This window comes from Sylvia atricapilla, chromosome 9, assembly GCF_009819655.1.
Source record: "Sylvia atricapilla isolate bSylAtr1 chromosome 9, bSylAtr1.pri, whole genome shotgun sequence".
Taxonomy (NCBI): domain Eukaryota; kingdom Metazoa; phylum Chordata; class Aves; order Passeriformes; family Sylviidae; genus Sylvia; species Sylvia atricapilla.
In genome coordinates, this window is record NC_089148.1 from 13,291,306 (window position 1) to 13,308,505 (window position 17,200).

Here is a 17,200-nt window from a genome sequence, read left to right on the forward strand (position 1 = left end):
CTCCCATCTCTCCAGGGGGACACTTTGACTCTCTACATGAGGTTCCCCAGGGCAAGCAGAACTGTGTTTTCCCAGGCTCATGGGGCTGCAGGTGATGCTGCCTGAGGGACAGGGATGATGGCTGAGCACTTCTTGTCAAGGGGCTTAAGTTCATTAATTATTACATGTGGGTACAGCAGGGCCAGCCCAGAGCTGGGCTTTGCTGGCTTTGAACGCTGTGTGTAGCCAGGTAAAGCCACTGGCTGGGGGAGACACAGCCTTGGGGACACCCCTGCCTTGGGGAAACCCCCCAGGCTGAGTGAGCTGAGCACACTGACCACAGGGTTTGCAGCCTGACCCGCAATGCTGCTCCAGCAGCCAGACCCTTTCAAAGTCCACAAAGTCCATTCCTGAGCTCTGTTAAAGCAACTCTGCTCCAGAGCTGATCCTGCACAGCAGGCGAGTGCAGAGTCTGTATTCATCAGCCCTCCGAGGGGCCGGTGGGAGAGCCAGGTGTCTGCTGCTGGACTTAAGAGACAGAAATCATGACCCAGGAGCGATTGTGGCAGGTCCTGGATCCATCCTGGGGAGACCTTCGTGCCCTCTCAGCTCTGCTCTGCAGCTCAGCTGCAGCCGTGGTGCTGCTGAAATGGCTGGGAAGAAGGCAGGTCCAGCAGAAGATGGATGAGGCAAGGAGGTCTCGGCATCTGGCCCTGGAGAGGATGGAGAAGGCAGCTCGCAGGCTTAAGCAAAAGGTAAATTTGGGGTAAATGCAAAGAAGGGGTTATAATTTGGATAACCAAAGAAAAGGGGGAGCTCTGATCAGTCCCTCTGTGAATGGTGGCTGGGGCACAGGCATGTTTTGGAGCATCACCAACCCAATGTTTGTGAGGGTCATCACCCTCCATTGCCTCAAAAGGCCATCCCATAAAGTGTAAATTAAGTATTTCTCAATACAGAGCCTTGAGAAAATCCTGAGGATGGAAGAAAAATTGGTGTTTGGGACCTTCTCAATCAGGTCACCACTCCAGACCTCCCATGCCCATTCCCCTCATCCATCCCTATTGCCAAGCCTTTCCTCTCCCATCCTCCTTTCTCTGCCCCTCCGTAAGGATCTGTCTGCCCAATCATCCTCAAAGTACAAGGGAGTTCCACATCCTCCCAACATCTGCACATCAGTGACCAAAAGCCGTTTCCTCCCGCCCATGCCCAGGTAAAGAAGCATCTGGATTTTAGGAGGTCAGGCCTTTGGAATTGCTCTAAATCCAGAAGAAATATCTCCTGCTATTCTTTTCTTGGAAGGGAGGTTGCAAACAGCCCACACACTATTTTTTTTCCCTTGTTAATGATAAATTCTGTAAAACTTTAGCTGGTTGAACTGCTGTTCAGTAAGGTAGAGTTAGAAGGGGAGTGAAGGCCTGTAAGAGAGTAAACAGAGACAGGTCAAAACATTCTTACAAGTTTATGCAACTCTCCAGTCAAGTTGCAATTTTCTGCCTGTTTTGAATTCTAGTTTTATTAACTAAGACTCAGCAAATTCCCCATCTGTAAATTCCCCACTCCAGCACACACAGTGCTCTGTGGGAGGTCTGCATGTCTACAGGGCATATATCCTACAATTTTCTACTCAAGGTGATTGCTGAGCAGATGTTAGAATTGGGTATTTACAGCCTTAACCAACCTTTTCTGTCTTTTTCTTCCCTCTGTACCCAATTCTCCACCCTTGGCAGAACCCAGGCACCCAGACCTCACATATCCTCTCACTGACAATGGTGGAGCTGGCAGAGAAGCTGAAGGAGGGGTCTCTGTCCCCAGAAAGTGTCCTCTACGCCTATATGAACAAAGTGAGTGATACCTCCAGTATGACAGGGATGCTGCAGGGCTCTCCTACAGTGGGACTTTCAGATTTAAAATCAGATCATTTGCTGAGAGAACCAGCAGTTCTGGCAGTTACAGTTTTTGGTAGTGTGATGTCGGAAGGGTGGCCTACAGGCAAATAAGCAGGACAGAATCCAGGGCAGAAAAATATCTCAGAAAAAAAAACAAAAACATAAAGCTTTTACATAAAATCTCAATAGTGCTGAAGTTTTGAGAAGGTTGAAAATTCAGCTTGAAAACTCAATATGTAATGTCTTCTTCCACCCATCCTTCTGTCTTGCTACTCTTCTCTGTTCTGGAGAGGCTTTGGAGGTGAATCAGGAGGTGAACTGTCTGACAGACTTCATTCATGGATGTGAGGATCAGCTCCAGAAACTGAAGAAGCAAAAGGAGAAGGGGCTGCTCTATGGCATTCCCATCAGCATCAAGGACCACATTAACTGCAAGGTACATCCACAGTTCCTCTGTTCCATCCTCATCAGGACTGGCCAACAGTTCCCTCAGACAAGGATCCTGGGATCCAATATTCTGGATCCAATATTATGGGAGCAGCAAGCCTGCCTTTCTTATGATTAAAATTTTGGTTTCTGCAGAAACTTCTAACCTGTTCTGAATCTGGTTTTCCCTGAGGTAGTCAGGTCCTGCTCTGCCTCTGAGAAAAGTTAGGTGGGAACTTTGCTACCAGAGGCATCACGATTTAGGTGTGGTTTTGTCACTGCTCCTGCTGTGACATCTCTCCTGTACCTAGAGCTTTGTTTCCCGTCCCCAAGGGCCACATCTCCTCTGGAGGGATGGTGAAATTTCTGGGCCAAGTGAAGGAGGAAGACAGCGTCATTGTCCAGGTTCTAAAGCACCAGGGGGGAATCCCCTTTGTGAAAACCAACATCCCGCAGACCATGATAAAGTAATGCCATGTTTGCCTTCATGGAAACACTGTGACACGTGCCTCTTGCTAGCCAAGCTAATCATGCACGTTAATTGCCCCCTTACTTCGATCTCAGATGATTTCTCTTGTCTTTGATGCCTCTTTCTGCTTAAATTCAGCTGTCTCAACAAATCTACTTCATGCCAACTCCACCTTAATTCCACACCCATCCCTGCACGGGGCTCTATTCCCTGTATTTATGGTCCACAGAGGCAGAAGCATCTCACTCACCTGCCAATCTTCCTCTCCCCAGCTACGACTGCAGCAACCTCATCTTTGGGCAGACCCTGAACCCTCTCAACCCGCAGAAGAGTCCCGGGGGCTCCTCGGGAGGAGAGGGAGCTCTGATTGCAGGCGGCGGCTCCATCCTGGGCATCGGCTCCGATGTGGCCGGCAGCATCCGCCTGCCCTCCAGCTTCTGCGGGCTCTGCGGCCTCAAACCCACGGGCAACAGGATCAGGTACATCCCAGCTCCTGTCCTCTGCTCCCACCCACTGTGGAGCCTGCAGGGTGTTCAAACAGTGCATCAAACCTTGTAGTAGTAATGCCTGTGGTTTCCTCCAGGGTTAAGTTAGCATTGAACTTGCTCCGTTAATAACACAAGATGGCTTCGATCTGTATCCCAACAAAGACTTTATTCAGGTTTTAATAGTGCTGGCCAGGAAGCTGAAAGCAAATACTACAGGATGATCTCCTTTTCAGATGTTTTGCAGCCCTTGCTTTGCTCGTAAGAGTTCTCCGTTTATCACAGGCGATTTGCCCATAGATAAGGAATTAGTTACAGCAGGCAAAAGAGATGAGAAATACTGTCCCTAGCAGCTTCCAGACCATGAAAGTCTTCTTCATAGCCTAGGAAGTGTTGAGTTTTTGCAGGAACTTCTTCCCTCCTAGATTTGGTTGAGGGCAAATGGGAAATTTGCAACTGAGCATGGTGACCTGCCCGGCAGCCTGCTGCTAATCTGCTTCTCCCATTGTGTTCCCAGCAAACAGGGAGTCGTTTCCCCTCTCGTAGGAATGCAATCAGGTAAGTCCATGATCACATGTTACTACGTCAAACCTTTGCCTCTTATATCTGCTGCTACTGAAATGCCAGCAAGTGTGCTTGCTCTGCTCTGTGCCTCATGGCCAAAGCAGTGACCTGTTAAAACAGCCTGGTGCTGTGACAATTTGCCCCATTTGTTCTGTTCTGTGTTGGCTGGTGTTGGCTGAACCTCAGCAGGATGAGATCAGTGCAGCGGTGGAATGGAATCAGGCAGTGCAGTAAGCTGGAGAGGTGTGAGGTGCGGATGCCAAAGGACTGGGATGTCTCACTGGAGATGCTGCCAGGAGACTCTGGCAGCTTCAGCTGCTGCCAGGCAGCACTGGCAGGAAGGCTGCAGCCCTCTCTCCTCATGGCTGCAGAAGCCTGGCCCAAGAGGTCATTAGGCTCATTAGGCTGCCTCTGCTCTGAGACTGACGTATCATTCCTGCTGGGCCTCCTTGCTCATTACACTCATTCCCCACTTCCTTTCCCTGGCCTGAAACTCCCCCTTGCTGGAGCCTCACCAGTACCTCTGTGACAGCCTGGCTGCAGTGACAGGCCCTTTGTGCTCGCAGTGACAGCGATGCTGGGGCCCATGGCGAGGGACGTGGACAGCCTGGCCCTGTGCATGAAGGCTCTGCTCTGCCAGGAGATGTTCCAGCTGGACCCCACCGTGCCCCCCATCCCCTTTGATGAGCAGGTGAGGCTCAGAGGTAATCCCATGTCTCCATCTGCCCAGCAACAAAGTACAATCTCCAGAGATTCCTGTCTGGTTTCATGTCCAAGATAGCAAAGAATCCAGGGAAACACACATCCATGTGGACAGAGGACACCCAGCATGAGTGACCCCAAGAAGCAGCCATGCAGCAGGGTTGGCAGGCAGGAGGTGGTGCCACTAAAACCATACCAAGGACCACTGCTGCAGACCTGTGTTCTGGGCAGCTCTGCTTTTCACCAGCCCTGTTCCTCCCATCACTCCCCCAGCCCTGGAGACTTCAGTTGGTGCCTCCCTGAGCCCTGGGAACAGTCCAGTCCTGCTCTCCTCCTGGATGCAAGCCATGGCTCCTCTTCTCTCAGGTTTACACCAGCTCACGGCCTCTCCGTGTCGGGTATTACGAAGGAGATGGTTACTTCCAGCCCTCGCCCAGCATGAAAAGGGCTGTCCAGCACACCAGGAAGCTCCTCCAGGATGCAGGGCATACGGTGGGTTCCCATGCCTGTGGTTGCCTGGAGCTGTTTGCCTGCTTCTAACAAAATAGAATAAATCACTTTCCATCTCCCCTATTGCTCCCCGTAAAAGAGAAAGGCAAATGTAACAGCTTGTTTTCTAAACTGGAGTGATCTTGCTTATATTTCTGTCCTAGCAGACGTGATAATTGTGTTCAGGTATCACCAAGTCACCCCAAGCACTGTTTTTTCACTCATGCTTGGTGTTCCCATGAATATCAAATTCAAAACAGTTTCCATGATCCCTCAGCTGTTAAACACAGCTTACAGATTTCTTAGTGGGTAAGTGGGAAGGAGGTTGCAGCAGTTGACCCTCCAGGGGCTTCTTTTAGCCTACATTTTTCTGTGGTTCCACCAGTGGAGATTTCTCTATGGTAGCTGCTCCAATGATGCAAAATAATTTTTTTAAAAAAATTAAAATTTGTAGTTTGAGGTTTCTAAGAATGTGGAGCAATTAATGCCTTGTGTAGGACTAATGGGAAAGGACAGCAAGCAGATGAAAATGAGGCCTTGCTGTCCTAGAGCAGCAAAGTAAGTTTCCCACTGACATCTGGTGACCACTGGTGAGGCAGGAAGGCTCACGGAGGGCTCTGTGAGTCACTCACCTTTGCTGCCTCTTGGACAGGGATGGTTTTCTTGCAGCTTGTTCCCTTTGCCCTGCCAAAGATTGACTACGTGGTGGATGAGCTGTTCACCAGAGGGATTTTCTCAGATGGGGCCGCCCACCTGGTGGACTGCTTGTGAGTAAACATTTTGATATCGGGTAAATATTGCGAGCCCCCATTGCTGTGTGGGCTGTGAAACCTGCAGCTGTGAGGCCAGTGGCTGCATCCAGAGCATTTATATTGTGTATGCAAACTGGATAATGAGCAGCAGAGGAGCAGTTTCTGGCAGGGTGACTTCAGCACGAGCAGCAGGGAGTTCACACACACAGGTAACACGAGAGGTGCTCAGCCAGCCACTCTCTTGCCTCAGTGTGCCCAGGCTGTGTGTTCCCCCACCACTGCAAAGCCCCCCAGAACTTTATGGCCCTGATGGCACAGGCAGTAAAGAACTGATTTATCTGTCACTTTTACAACGAACATTTACACCTCAGCATCTACTGCTCAGTGTTTTCTACTGAAACGGGCAGATTTTGTCTTCTAGCAACTCCCCTCCAAGACGAAGCCTGCCTTGGGAGCAGCACTGTTGTTACTATTGCTCTGTGGCTTGTCTACAGGTGACTTGTCCTGACTTTTTCACTCTCTGCTCTTCCAGCAAAGGAGACATCGTGGATCCCAACCTGAAATCCCAGTACAATACTTACAGGCTTCCTGCCCTGGTGAAAAGGATCTTGGCTATTGCTTTGAAACCCATAGTAAGTGTGTGGATGTGTCTCACCTGTGTTATAGGAGGTCTGCGAGGTGGGGAGGTTTCCTTGTGCAGGGAGGTAAATTGTACCACCCAGGAATGCTTGGCTGTAGATAAAATGTTAAGTGCCTGCAGGGCTTCATAGTGAAATACATTTAATTTTTAAACCCAAGCTGAACTTATCAAGTGAGTCTGACAGCCTTTTGTGGGAGTTTTGCATGGGGTGGTCGAAATATAATCCTTTCTCAAGAAACCTCTGAGCATACAGCTCTTCCAGCAATGAGCTCCAGGAGAATGGATATCACTAGTGAGGATCTAAACAGCATTCCCACATCCAGAAGATGCTCTCCAGGACTACTAGTGTGGTCTAGAGCCTTATTTGTATGAGTTGTAGTGATTAAATATGTAAATTATCATGGGAGTAAACCCACTTCACTGGAACTGGCCTGTCCTTCAGAGCCACTTCTGCTAGGACAGAGACAGATGCCCAAAATGCAGTGACAGGGTAGCCAGCTACTCCAGCTGCCTTGCTGCTGACTAATCCCAGGTTTTTCTCTCTCTTCCAAAAGTACCCACGAATTGCTCGGGACCTCGGCGCTCTCTGTGGAGTGGGGTAAGACACACTGAGGTGGCTCTGGAGAAAGGGGATGTGCTTGGCTGTGCCCACCTGCTCATGTAGGCTGTGCAAAGCCCTGCCACGGGACTGTGGGGCACAGGCTGAGCCAGGTGAATGTGTGCTGCCTCTGCACCAGCTGGGCTCAGCACTGGCTCATCCAGGGCTTCTCAGCCAGGGGTGGTTTTAAGAGCTTAAGGATCCTCAGAGTGACAGAGCTAGGACGACTCCATGGAGATCAGCACAGGGAGATAAGGGCTGTTCTCCTCACCGGGTGGTACCCAGAGCATCATGTGCCGAGTTATTGCAGAGGTCTCTGCCTGCTCCTGCAGTGTGGTGTGAGGTACCTGCACCTCCAAAGGAGGCACAGACACACCAAACTGGCAGCAAATGAATTCAGAAGACTGATTTTTATCCAGGTCTTCTGGCACGCTTTGACAAAAGCTCTTTTGATGTACCTGTAAACATGTGTGCACCAGGGGATCAGCTGGGCGGTGCCATTGCTTGTTCCCAGAACAATGGGCTGTCTGTGCATTTTCTTAATTGTTTTCTGTTGCCACAGTCACAAAGCTCATTAATTCTGCCACCTTTCTAGATCTGCCAAAAACCTCTGGGATCAGCATGGAGCAGTGGAGGTAAATGTGACTTTTATTTTATTTTTCTTACTATTGTGAGAGGTCTCCAAAGTTTCTAAGCAATTGCTTTGCACTCTGTGATGGACTTGGTCTTGGAAACTATTCACCATACTTTGCCCTGCATTGTCTAAGCAAAAACAGCATAGGAGCAGCCACTAAAGATGAGGCTTTACTTTGTCTTTTCTGTCTCTTGTTTTGAATTCTTCATTTCAGGTATTAGGTTTTACTGTTCTGAGCTAAGGCCATGCTTGAACTATCAAGCAGAGACATTAGAAGTCCAAAATTTTGTACATGAACTCTGTGACTTAGGTAGCTTCCTTATGAACTCATTTGAGATCAGGAACCTCAGACAGGAAGCTTTTCCCTGGACAGCTGCATCCAGTGCTGCCACAAGCTGACCAGGTTCCTCTTTTAAACCAGCTGAGTTTTATGCTTCAGTTTGGTTTTATTGACTGCCTCCTCTTGTGTCTGCTCTGATGGTTGGGAACCTCCATGTTTCCCGTGCTCTTTACTCCCTTCCAGTTTATCCTTATTTTATTTTTGTCCTTGGGTTTAAATAGCACCTCTCCTCTCTGGCATTTTCTGCCGCCTCCATCTATTTATAGAGAGTATCCTCTTTCAGCTGGTGTTTTGCAACGCTGAAGAGGCTGTTTTGGTGTCCTCCCACAAGGCAGGGTCTGTCTTCCCTGGAACACCCTCACAATCCTCCCTGAGGAGAAATATCCCCCCAGCCTGCACCACCAGCCTCTATCAGTGCCACTCACTCCATGGGTGTGCATTGTGGTCTGACAAATTATAGGGCAGAGGAAAAACTCCCAAAAAGCTGCCTGGTCACTGGTGGGAGTGTTTGAAATGAAATAGGCATGGGGTTTTTTTATGGTGAAAACTGATTCCTCTCCCACTCCTGAAAAAAAAAAACCCACAGAAAACCAAACCCAGCAAATAAACATAAAAAAACCAAGACAGGCAAACCAACAAAACACATAGAAAAAAAGCCACCAAAAAAAAAAAAAAAAAAAAAAAAAAAACCACCAAAAAACACTTTATAAGATTTGGTGGCTTCAAAGTTATTTTGAATTGTTACAGTTCAGTGAAACCATATTCACATGTCTGCATCTACTGCAAACAAGAGCTGATTCAAAACTTTTGGCTAGTGACCAGCTTTTCTCTCAGAAAAAACGACAAAGAAAGAATCAGGTTAGCTGCAGTGACTGTGTTTCCTGGAAACACATCTCATTTGTTAAACTTTCAGCAGGAAGGATCTGAGACTGCAGGTGGAAATTGAGGTCAGACTAAAAAATAGCCCCAAGGCGAGGTCTTTTGTGAGAGAGCTGGAAGATTCTTGTACAGAAAACTTGCTGTGAAAGGACAGGGGCTGGGCCATGGGAGAGATGTGTCCCTGTAGTCAGAAAATGGCTGCAGAAACAACTGTACTGTGGTTCCATCTGTGTCTGTTTGCTAAGACAAAGTGGGACATCTCTTTGGGGGTGAATTCATTCATTGCCTGATGTTCAGCAGAGCTGTGGTAAACCAGACTACAAATCTGGATCTCTCTTGCACCTGCAGTACAGTCCTGAAGCTGTGCTCCTGTGTTGTGGGGGCTGTCCTGGGGCTGGCCTAAATATCTCTTGCTGCTTCTTTTCCTTACCTGTATCCTCATGCAGAATGAAAGAAGGTTTTGTGGAAGTATTTTGGATTCATGTTTTTTAATACTCCTACCAGAATAACCAAAGCTTTCAGGTAATGTGACTTTTTAGTCATCCAAACAAACTGCTGTTGGTCTTCATTCAATATAATTCTGAAAAAAAGCTGTTCATGGAAAGGATTGGGTTAATACTCAAATAAATCAGTTCTGAAGCACACACACCTAGCATTAATGTCTAGGTCTGGGCAGCACATGACAGGAAACCTAAAAGTGGAAGAACAAACTCTTTGACCCTTTCAAAGCACCGCTCAGATTTTATCGTAATTTTTTGTTATTGCTGTATCCAGGAAGGCTTTCTCCCTCCTTTTCCTCTGTGTCAGCATTGTTCTTCTGCCACTGCTGTCCAACAGACCTGTCTGCCATCCTCTCTGCCCTTCCTCCCAGGCTTACCGCAAGGAATTCATCTCCAAATGGAGGGAGCTGAGGCTGGATGTGATCCTTTGTCCCGCGCTGGGGCCAGCCTTCAATCACGGCTACGCTGGGAAGCTCTTTGGTAACATCCCCTGAGGAGTCCCTGCACACACACAGGTCCTGTTTGTGGCCAGAGCTGCAGCAGGATGCTTGAGTGCCATGGACATTGCCCAAACCATGCACGGTGCTCGCTCTTCCCTCTGGGAAAAGGAAAGGAGAGGCCCCTGGTTGGGTCTTCTCACACCCCCACCTCATCTGAGCTGAAGATGTTTGGATGATTATGGGGCAGCAATTAGTGGTCCCTCTGTCCCAGTTGTTCATTGGTGAGTTTTCCCTGTTTTTCTGCTGCAGAAAGCCCTGGAGCTACTCCTGCAGCAGAGAGTGGCAGTGAGGACAGCTGTGGTAGACTTTGGTACAGGACCAAAGTTGCTCTTTTGGATGCAGCTGTCTCACATTTTCCAGGACTCTGCAAACAGCAGGAAGGCTCATTGCATGTGACTTGCAGAAAAAGACCCTTTTTATATATATATAGCTTACAGCAAACAGTCAGGGTCCTCCATCCCTCCAGCAATGACCTTTTGGGATCCAAAATCCCCATGGTGATGTTATGGAACTGGACATCAGGAATATCTTGAAAAGACAGCTGGGATTTTTCCCCAGGGATAGATGTAGACTCTGAATTGGTCCCTCCCAGAGCATATCTAATCTCCACATGAGTGACAGGTGAAGGCACAGGTCACTCTCTGCTCTCTGGCACTCACACCTCTCCATCAAAAGTCCCTTTGAGGCAGCATGTTTTCAGGGCCTCCTCTGGACCAGCAACTCCAGTCTGCAATTCCTGCAATTCAAGTTATCATCTGAAGGTCATTGCTGGCCCAGCACATTAAATTTTGCCATTTTGCATGCTCTGTGTTCCAGCTGCCACTTCCTACACCAATTTGTACAACGTGCTGAACTTCCCTGCCGGGGTGGTGCCGGTCAGCACTGTCACAAGGGCTGATGAAGAAGAACTGAAGCACTACCAAGGACATTACAGAGACCCCTGGGACAAGAGGCTGAAGGAGGTCAGCAGGAAAAGAGCTCGAGTCTTAACAGCCAGCAGAGTGACAATTCTGGGACATTGTCCCCAGGCTTGTCTACATCTCCTAGTGAGAGTGGGAGCTTGTTTAGGAGCGCAGTTTGCATCCACTCTCCCAGCACCCTGTGGTGCAGCAGGGCTGGTGTTTGCCAGCCTGGCAGCTGTGCCCTCCTTTGCCTTCCTCTGCCCTCCCTTCCTGCAGTGTCCCGTGCCTGCCTGGGTGCCCTGACTCAGCACTGCCCTTGGTTTTTGCAGGCTGTGGAAGGAGCCGTGGGGCTGCCCGTGGCCGTGCAGTGCGTGGCTCTGCCCTGGCAGGAGGAGCTGTGCCTGCGCTTCATGAAGGAGGTGGAGACTCTGGCCCGAGGCACGAAGAGAAATGTGTGATTTCTGGGAGCCTCCAGTGGGATGGATTTTCATTCCCTGCTCTCCACTCCAGCCACCTTCTACCTGACGTGAAGCAAAGTAGATAGTGAGTTGAAAGCTCCAAACTAATGTTTTAATAAAGTGGCACTGAATTTGGTTTAAAAGTAGTCAGCAAAAATCTCTGTCTAAATTGTCCTTCATTGTTTAACTGAGTCAAAAAAGCAAAAGAAAGAAGTTCATTCTGGACCAAAAGGATCCAATAACAACATTTTAATATTATTTGTTGTATGCTGTGAGACAAAGAGCTGTTTATTGCAATATTTTATATCTAACAGTGGGCAGGGGTAGATATTTGTGGGAAATTATAACCTGGTAAATGCAGGATTCCCTTTCTGGCTGTGCCATTGTTTGGCCAAGAGACTTTTTGGCAAGGACTTGCAGTCAGCCCATGGGTTTAAGCAGTTGCCAAGAAAGCTCTCCTCCACAAACTTGTCCCCTTCATGAACTCATTTGCTGTCTAGATCTCCACACCATCCAGCAGTTTAGCTGTGCAGGGCAGTGCAAAGAATAATGTTCTCTGTTTAACCATCAGCAGAGAGAAATGTTAAATGTTCTATCATCACTCCTGCTCCTCATTATTTCTTCCAGTTAAGCAATGGGAAAAGATGGGGGTGTATTGCCTACAAACACTTCAGGGGAAAGTGAGAAAGCATTTCTGTGGCTACACTTAGGCTATTTCTCTGTTGGGTGCTTCCAAACAACACCATGACAATTGCACGCTGTTTCTTGACCCGTCCTTCACTCTCAGGGTGGAAGAAGAGGCTGGAGGACAAAGGCGGAGTGATGAAGGAGATGAATAAGCAAGTGTGTGTTGAAATAAAGCACGATCATTAGCAATGCTCATTAGGGCCATTCCTTCCCCAAGCGTGCCGGGACAGAGAAGGTGTGACTGTCCTTGGTACTCACCTGCCTCCCCGGGGCTGTGGAGGGATGCTGCAGTCATCCAGCTGCCTCCCGTGGCCACCGGCAGGGCTGAGTCACAAAGAGAGTGTGACAGTCACACAGCCTGACTCACCAGCCTCTGACCCGTGCCGGGAGAGGCTCCTTGGCACACCCTGCTCCCAGGAGATGCCCTGCCCCTGTAGGATTGCTGCTGGGGGCACCAGGCACCGAGCCCCGGCATGGGGGGAGCCTGTGGAGGGACTGTGACCCTCTCAGGCCAGGAGCAAAGGGTCTTTACCTGTCCTCTCAAAGGGAAGATGGGAGATCTCCATTAAACAAGTAATCTGTCCAGGTAGCATTCCTGGCTAGACCTGAGCATGCACAAACCTTGTTTTTTCAAGGAAAGGTCTGTGTCCTTCCCTCCTGTATCCCTCCATCTCCTCGCAAGGCTGAGCCAAGTGAAAAAGTCCTGTTTGTAAGAGGAATTTCTCCAGGCAAACTTGTGCTCTGCATTCCAGCTGCTCCTTGAGGATGTCTCCAAAAGGGATTTGCTGTTCTTCCCACTCTCCTCTCTCCTGCCTCCAGCCAGTCACTAGATCTCAGGCTCCTGCAGCACTCGCTCCCAGACCCAGCAGACCAGGGGAATTTCTCCCTATGATGTGCGTCAGCAGATGCAGAGAGCATGGATGCTCAGATAAAACTCCTGGTGCTGAAGTGGATGAAGTAGAGAAAACATTCAGAAAAATGCTGAACAAGTGTGAGGGAAATAAGATACATGTTTGGACCTGATTTAGGGGTCTGTTCAGGAATTTACAGACCAGGTAAATGCCTCAGCTGGGCAGACAGCAAAGCACCTTTCTGGTTAAAATTTAGGGCCCTTCTTCAGCCAGGTTGTTCATGACATCTGTTGCCATTGCTGCATAAATGTAGAGACAAGTGGGGGGAGTGATGCTGAGAGCACTCTGGTGAGGTCGAGTGCTGAAGCACTAGCAGAGAAAGGCCTTTAGCAGGACGTAACATCAAGTTTTCTGCAGAGTTCTTCCTCCAGGCCTCCTCCAAGCTGGAGAAAAAATGTCAGCCCCTTCCACAGCCCCCAGCACAGTGCTGCTGTTTGCAGCCCTGCTGCAGCTCCTTCACAGGAGCTGTGGGCTCGGGCTGTGCAGCCCTTGCAGAGCTGCAGTGTGTGTTTGCAGAGTGCTTGTCCAGCTGCCCAGCACTGAGCAAAGTCCAGGCTTTGCTCTGTCTCAGTGTATTATGTACCAATGCTGCTTGGGTCAAAAGGGCTTTGTTTTTACTAGTTTCTTTCATCCTCAGCACAATATCCTGGCTGTGGTCTTTGATCATTTTTCCTCCTCCCTCTTGATTTTAATAATTTAAATCTGCCCTCCTTAATCCACATTTCATTCTGTGGTCAGATAAGTAACCAAGCAAGGTTGAGAGATTGAGGCATCAGAAAATCCAGGGCTTTTATTTGTTTTTACCTAATTTTGCAGGACTTTTTCTTTAGTTTGCAGTTCACATTCTTGCATAATCACAACAATAGGAGCAAATAAAATTCCCTAGAAGGACTTACACCCACAGAACATGAGTGGTTAGAACAGGTCAGGTGTCCCCTTACAGTATCCAAAACACACAGAGCTCGCTATGTAGCAGACAGTGGCAGAGAAAATTAGGGACACAAATATTCCCAGGATCCCAGACATTCACTTCAAACAAGTTTCAAGGAAGGTGGTAGTTAGAGAAGCTTAAAGCAAATGTTCAAAAAGCGGGTGAAATGAAACACCTGAACATAACAAGGCTCACCCTTGAAACATACAAAAAACACGCAAGAATTAGGGTTGGTACATCTTTCACTCTGAAATGGCTGTTTATTGCACAAATCCTCATCCCTCCAAGCATGATCTCAGTCTGCTCTTTCTTTATTTTTTTTTTCCTTTCCTGTTCTGTTCTTACTGTTCTCCAGCCTCCTACAATCCCTGCTTGCCCATGGGAGACCAATGAGAGCCCATCCTCCTGCTGTAAGATTTGTGCCCAGTCATGCAGCAGCTGGGAACGCGCCAGTCTCTCACCATCAGGGCACTGAAGTCACAGCTGTCACTCAGTGGGGACAGACCTGTGCAAGACACCAGACATGATGGGAGAAATAGGAATGCTCCTGGACTTCTGGTGAAGAACTAACTGCTCTCTGCAGCACACATTCTGATCATATCTCTGCCTTGCTGGACAAGTTCTAAGTAGGATTCATAGAACTTGGCTATGGAAAATCTGAAGGAAAATAGTGCAAAACCCATAGAAGTGGGAAAAATACAGGGATAGTCAGGAGAGAAAGCAGCCCCTGCTGTCAGAGGTATGAGGATTGCTATGGGAGTTCTCTCTTTCCATCCTATCACAGTTTATTCAGGAAAAGCCAGCAGGGTCCTGGCTGAGCAATGTGAAAAAGGGTTGCTAGAGACAGACCTTCACCTCTCAACTGATGTCCTTGGTGTTTGGAAAGTTGCAGCTTAGGTAGGGGAAAGTTACTTAGCAGTTGTTATGTTCTGTGAGTGCTGGTGGAGTTGGAGTGGAACTGAGGAAAGTATTATGCTTCCAATGGATATTCCAGGCTGAAATGAGTCAGAAACTGGAAAGTTCACAGCAAACACTTATTCATCCCTCTGAGCCAGCTTGAACAAGCTCCCCAGAGGAGTCCAGCCCATTTCACTATGATTTCAGTATTTTGCAAAAATGTCTTAAAAATTCTTTCAGAGCAGCATAGTTAACATGCCTCATTTTGTAAATAGTTTTTAAAAGAGCATCAGAGTGTCTGGTTACAAATACATGAACACAAGACACAGCTGTCAGGATTTAGTCTTTGTCATTTTAATCAAAATGGGCTGATAAGGCTGACAAAGATGTTTTTTACCAATTTAGAGAGAAAACAGTTCAGTTATAAGAATTTCAGAAAAGACCCAGTGTGCATGAGAGCTGAACCTGCTGATAGTGAACCAGTGCAGTTTTGCTCTTGCAAGCAAAGATGCTGCAGGTCTTGCTGGGGACAGGAGGGGACCCTCTGACTTGGTTTAACTCCCTTTTCCTGGCATGAGCGAAGTGAAGGGCATGCTGTGTATGCCACAATGAAATCCCAGACCAGCTGTTACAGGCTGACTCTCCTAGTGAAAAGGGTCATGGCTTTTATCTGGACTCCGTTAGTGGGTTTGACCTTGGTCTTGGATCAATTCAGGTGACAAAATCAACATGGAGAAGTGAATATTGACCTGTAAGTCAGGCAGGTCTGTCTCCTCTGCTGTGGACTTAAGGTTTGACTTGGGACATCCCTCTGCTTCCCTCCTTTAGGTTCCTGTTGGGGAAGATGAATCAGGGAAACCTTATAAATATGATTGCTTAGCAAAAGATTCTGAAAATATGAAACCTATAATCGAAATAGAAATGAAAGCTGACTTTGAGTTGTAGGATACTGAGTCTTAGTTACTATACAACCTGAAAACAATAGCCTAGCTAGCTGAAGGAGAATCCCTTTTGATTGAACAATACCTTTCTGCTGGCTGAGGGATCCAAAGGTCAATGTAGCAAAACAGAAGTCTAAAGAGTAGATTTTAGAGTTTAAAATATAACACAGTATGGTAATATAGTAGTTCTTACAGGCTGTATGTAGATTCTATAGGATTTTGTGTCTTGTATTGGTTGCTCACTTGTAAATTAGAATATTCATCACAAAAGAAGATATAATGTATTGTAACAAAGACCTCACTCTCTTACCTCTTCTTCCTCTCCTTCCTGCTACTCTTAACTCTCTTAACTCTCTTACCTCTTAACTCTTACTCTTACCTCTCCTCTTAACTCTTAACTCTTACCCTTCCTCTTCCCCCTATTCTATCTCTCTCCTGCTCTCTTCCCCCTGCCACCTTCCTCTCTCACTCCCTTCTCTCTCAGCTCTGTTCTCCCTCTCGCTTTGGGACTTCCCTTCAGCCGAGGCTGGTGGCTGAAGGCAAGGCCCTTTTACCCACGACCCTTGCAATAAACCCACATGTTCTAGAATATACAGGTTGGCAGAATTCCTTGTCCCAGCCGTCCGCGGATTCGCTTACAGGTTCCCTTGGATTTGTTGCCTCGTGGTGGCAGGAGGAGCCACACCTCAGATCCATGAAGGATGTGGAGGTGCTGGCACAGTGACAGGAGAAGGGTTTTCCCCAGCAGCATCTGGCCATCTGCAAATGCAGCTGTGCCTGCTGAAAAATTTGCCCTTTGAAATGCCAAGTCAGTGCAGACACAGCTGTGTCTGTCTGTGTTAAACATTTCCCAAGTGTCCAAAGGGCAGGATCAGGGCTCTGATCCCAGGGCACAGGCGGATGTGGGAGGCCAATGCCCTGACACTTCCCAGGAAACCCTCCCACATCTGCTCAGCCCATCACAGAGGTTGTGGTGCTGTCACACAGGCAAAGAACACACCTCTGCCTCAGGAAATGCTTACATGGATTCCTGGAGGCTGGATGAGGATTGGGAGAGGGCTGGGCATTGCTACATGCTGACTGCTCACGTTCATCACTCTGCACCTTCTGGAAGCTCCTGCTGCAGGCAGCACCATGGAGCAGGATGAGCTGCAGGCACATCCCCAAGCTGCAGCTCTTTTCACACCAGCAGTGCCATAGCTGAGGGGACATCCCCCCAAGGAGGGGTGCCACTGGAATGGACACGGGAAAAGACCAGCTCAATTTGTTACCACAGTGCTGCCAGCTCCAGAATGCTTCCTCGAGGACACCAAAGCCAGATTTGTTCAGAGTCCATAAATTTCCCTAGTTAAGAACTAAGGTAAGAGCGTTCCCAGCTGACACAAATTGTGACAGAAAACAGCAGTAAACCCTTACAACTGCTAAGAATGTGATGCTGGAAAACTGAGCACTAGAGGACCACTTAGCCCCGAAGGGAGAGAGCTCTTCAACCTCTATTCCATATCCAGTTCCACACTCTGCTGGAAGCTTGCAAAGTTTTGTAATGCACAATCCATAGCTGCCCAAACACTTTTCCCAAGGCAAGGATCCACAGGAAGGATCCACCATCCAAAAGCAACAGAGGAGA

At 48.2% G+C, this 17,200-nt stretch overlaps 1 protein-coding gene across 1 annotated transcript; it reads left to right on the forward strand.

Moving 5' to 3' along the window:
- Positions 1–343: 343 nt before the first annotated feature.
- LOC136364840 (vitamin D3 hydroxylase-associated protein) lies at positions 344–11,356 on the forward strand. Its single transcript, XM_066324940.1, has 15 exons — positions 344–734; positions 1,710–1,823; positions 2,161–2,304; positions 2,628–2,761; positions 3,036–3,242; positions 3,766–3,806; positions 4,379–4,503; positions 4,881–5,006; positions 5,673–5,770; positions 6,288–6,387; positions 6,950–6,993; positions 7,589–7,628; positions 9,718–9,826; positions 10,663–10,808; positions 11,078–11,356. The coding sequence occupies exons 1-15, from the start codon at positions 525–527 to the stop codon at positions 11,204–11,206; spliced, it is 1,767 nt and encodes a 588-aa protein (XP_066181037.1). The 5' UTR covers positions 344–524; the 3' UTR covers positions 11,207–11,356.
- Positions 11,357–17,200: the final 5,844 nt, after the last annotated feature.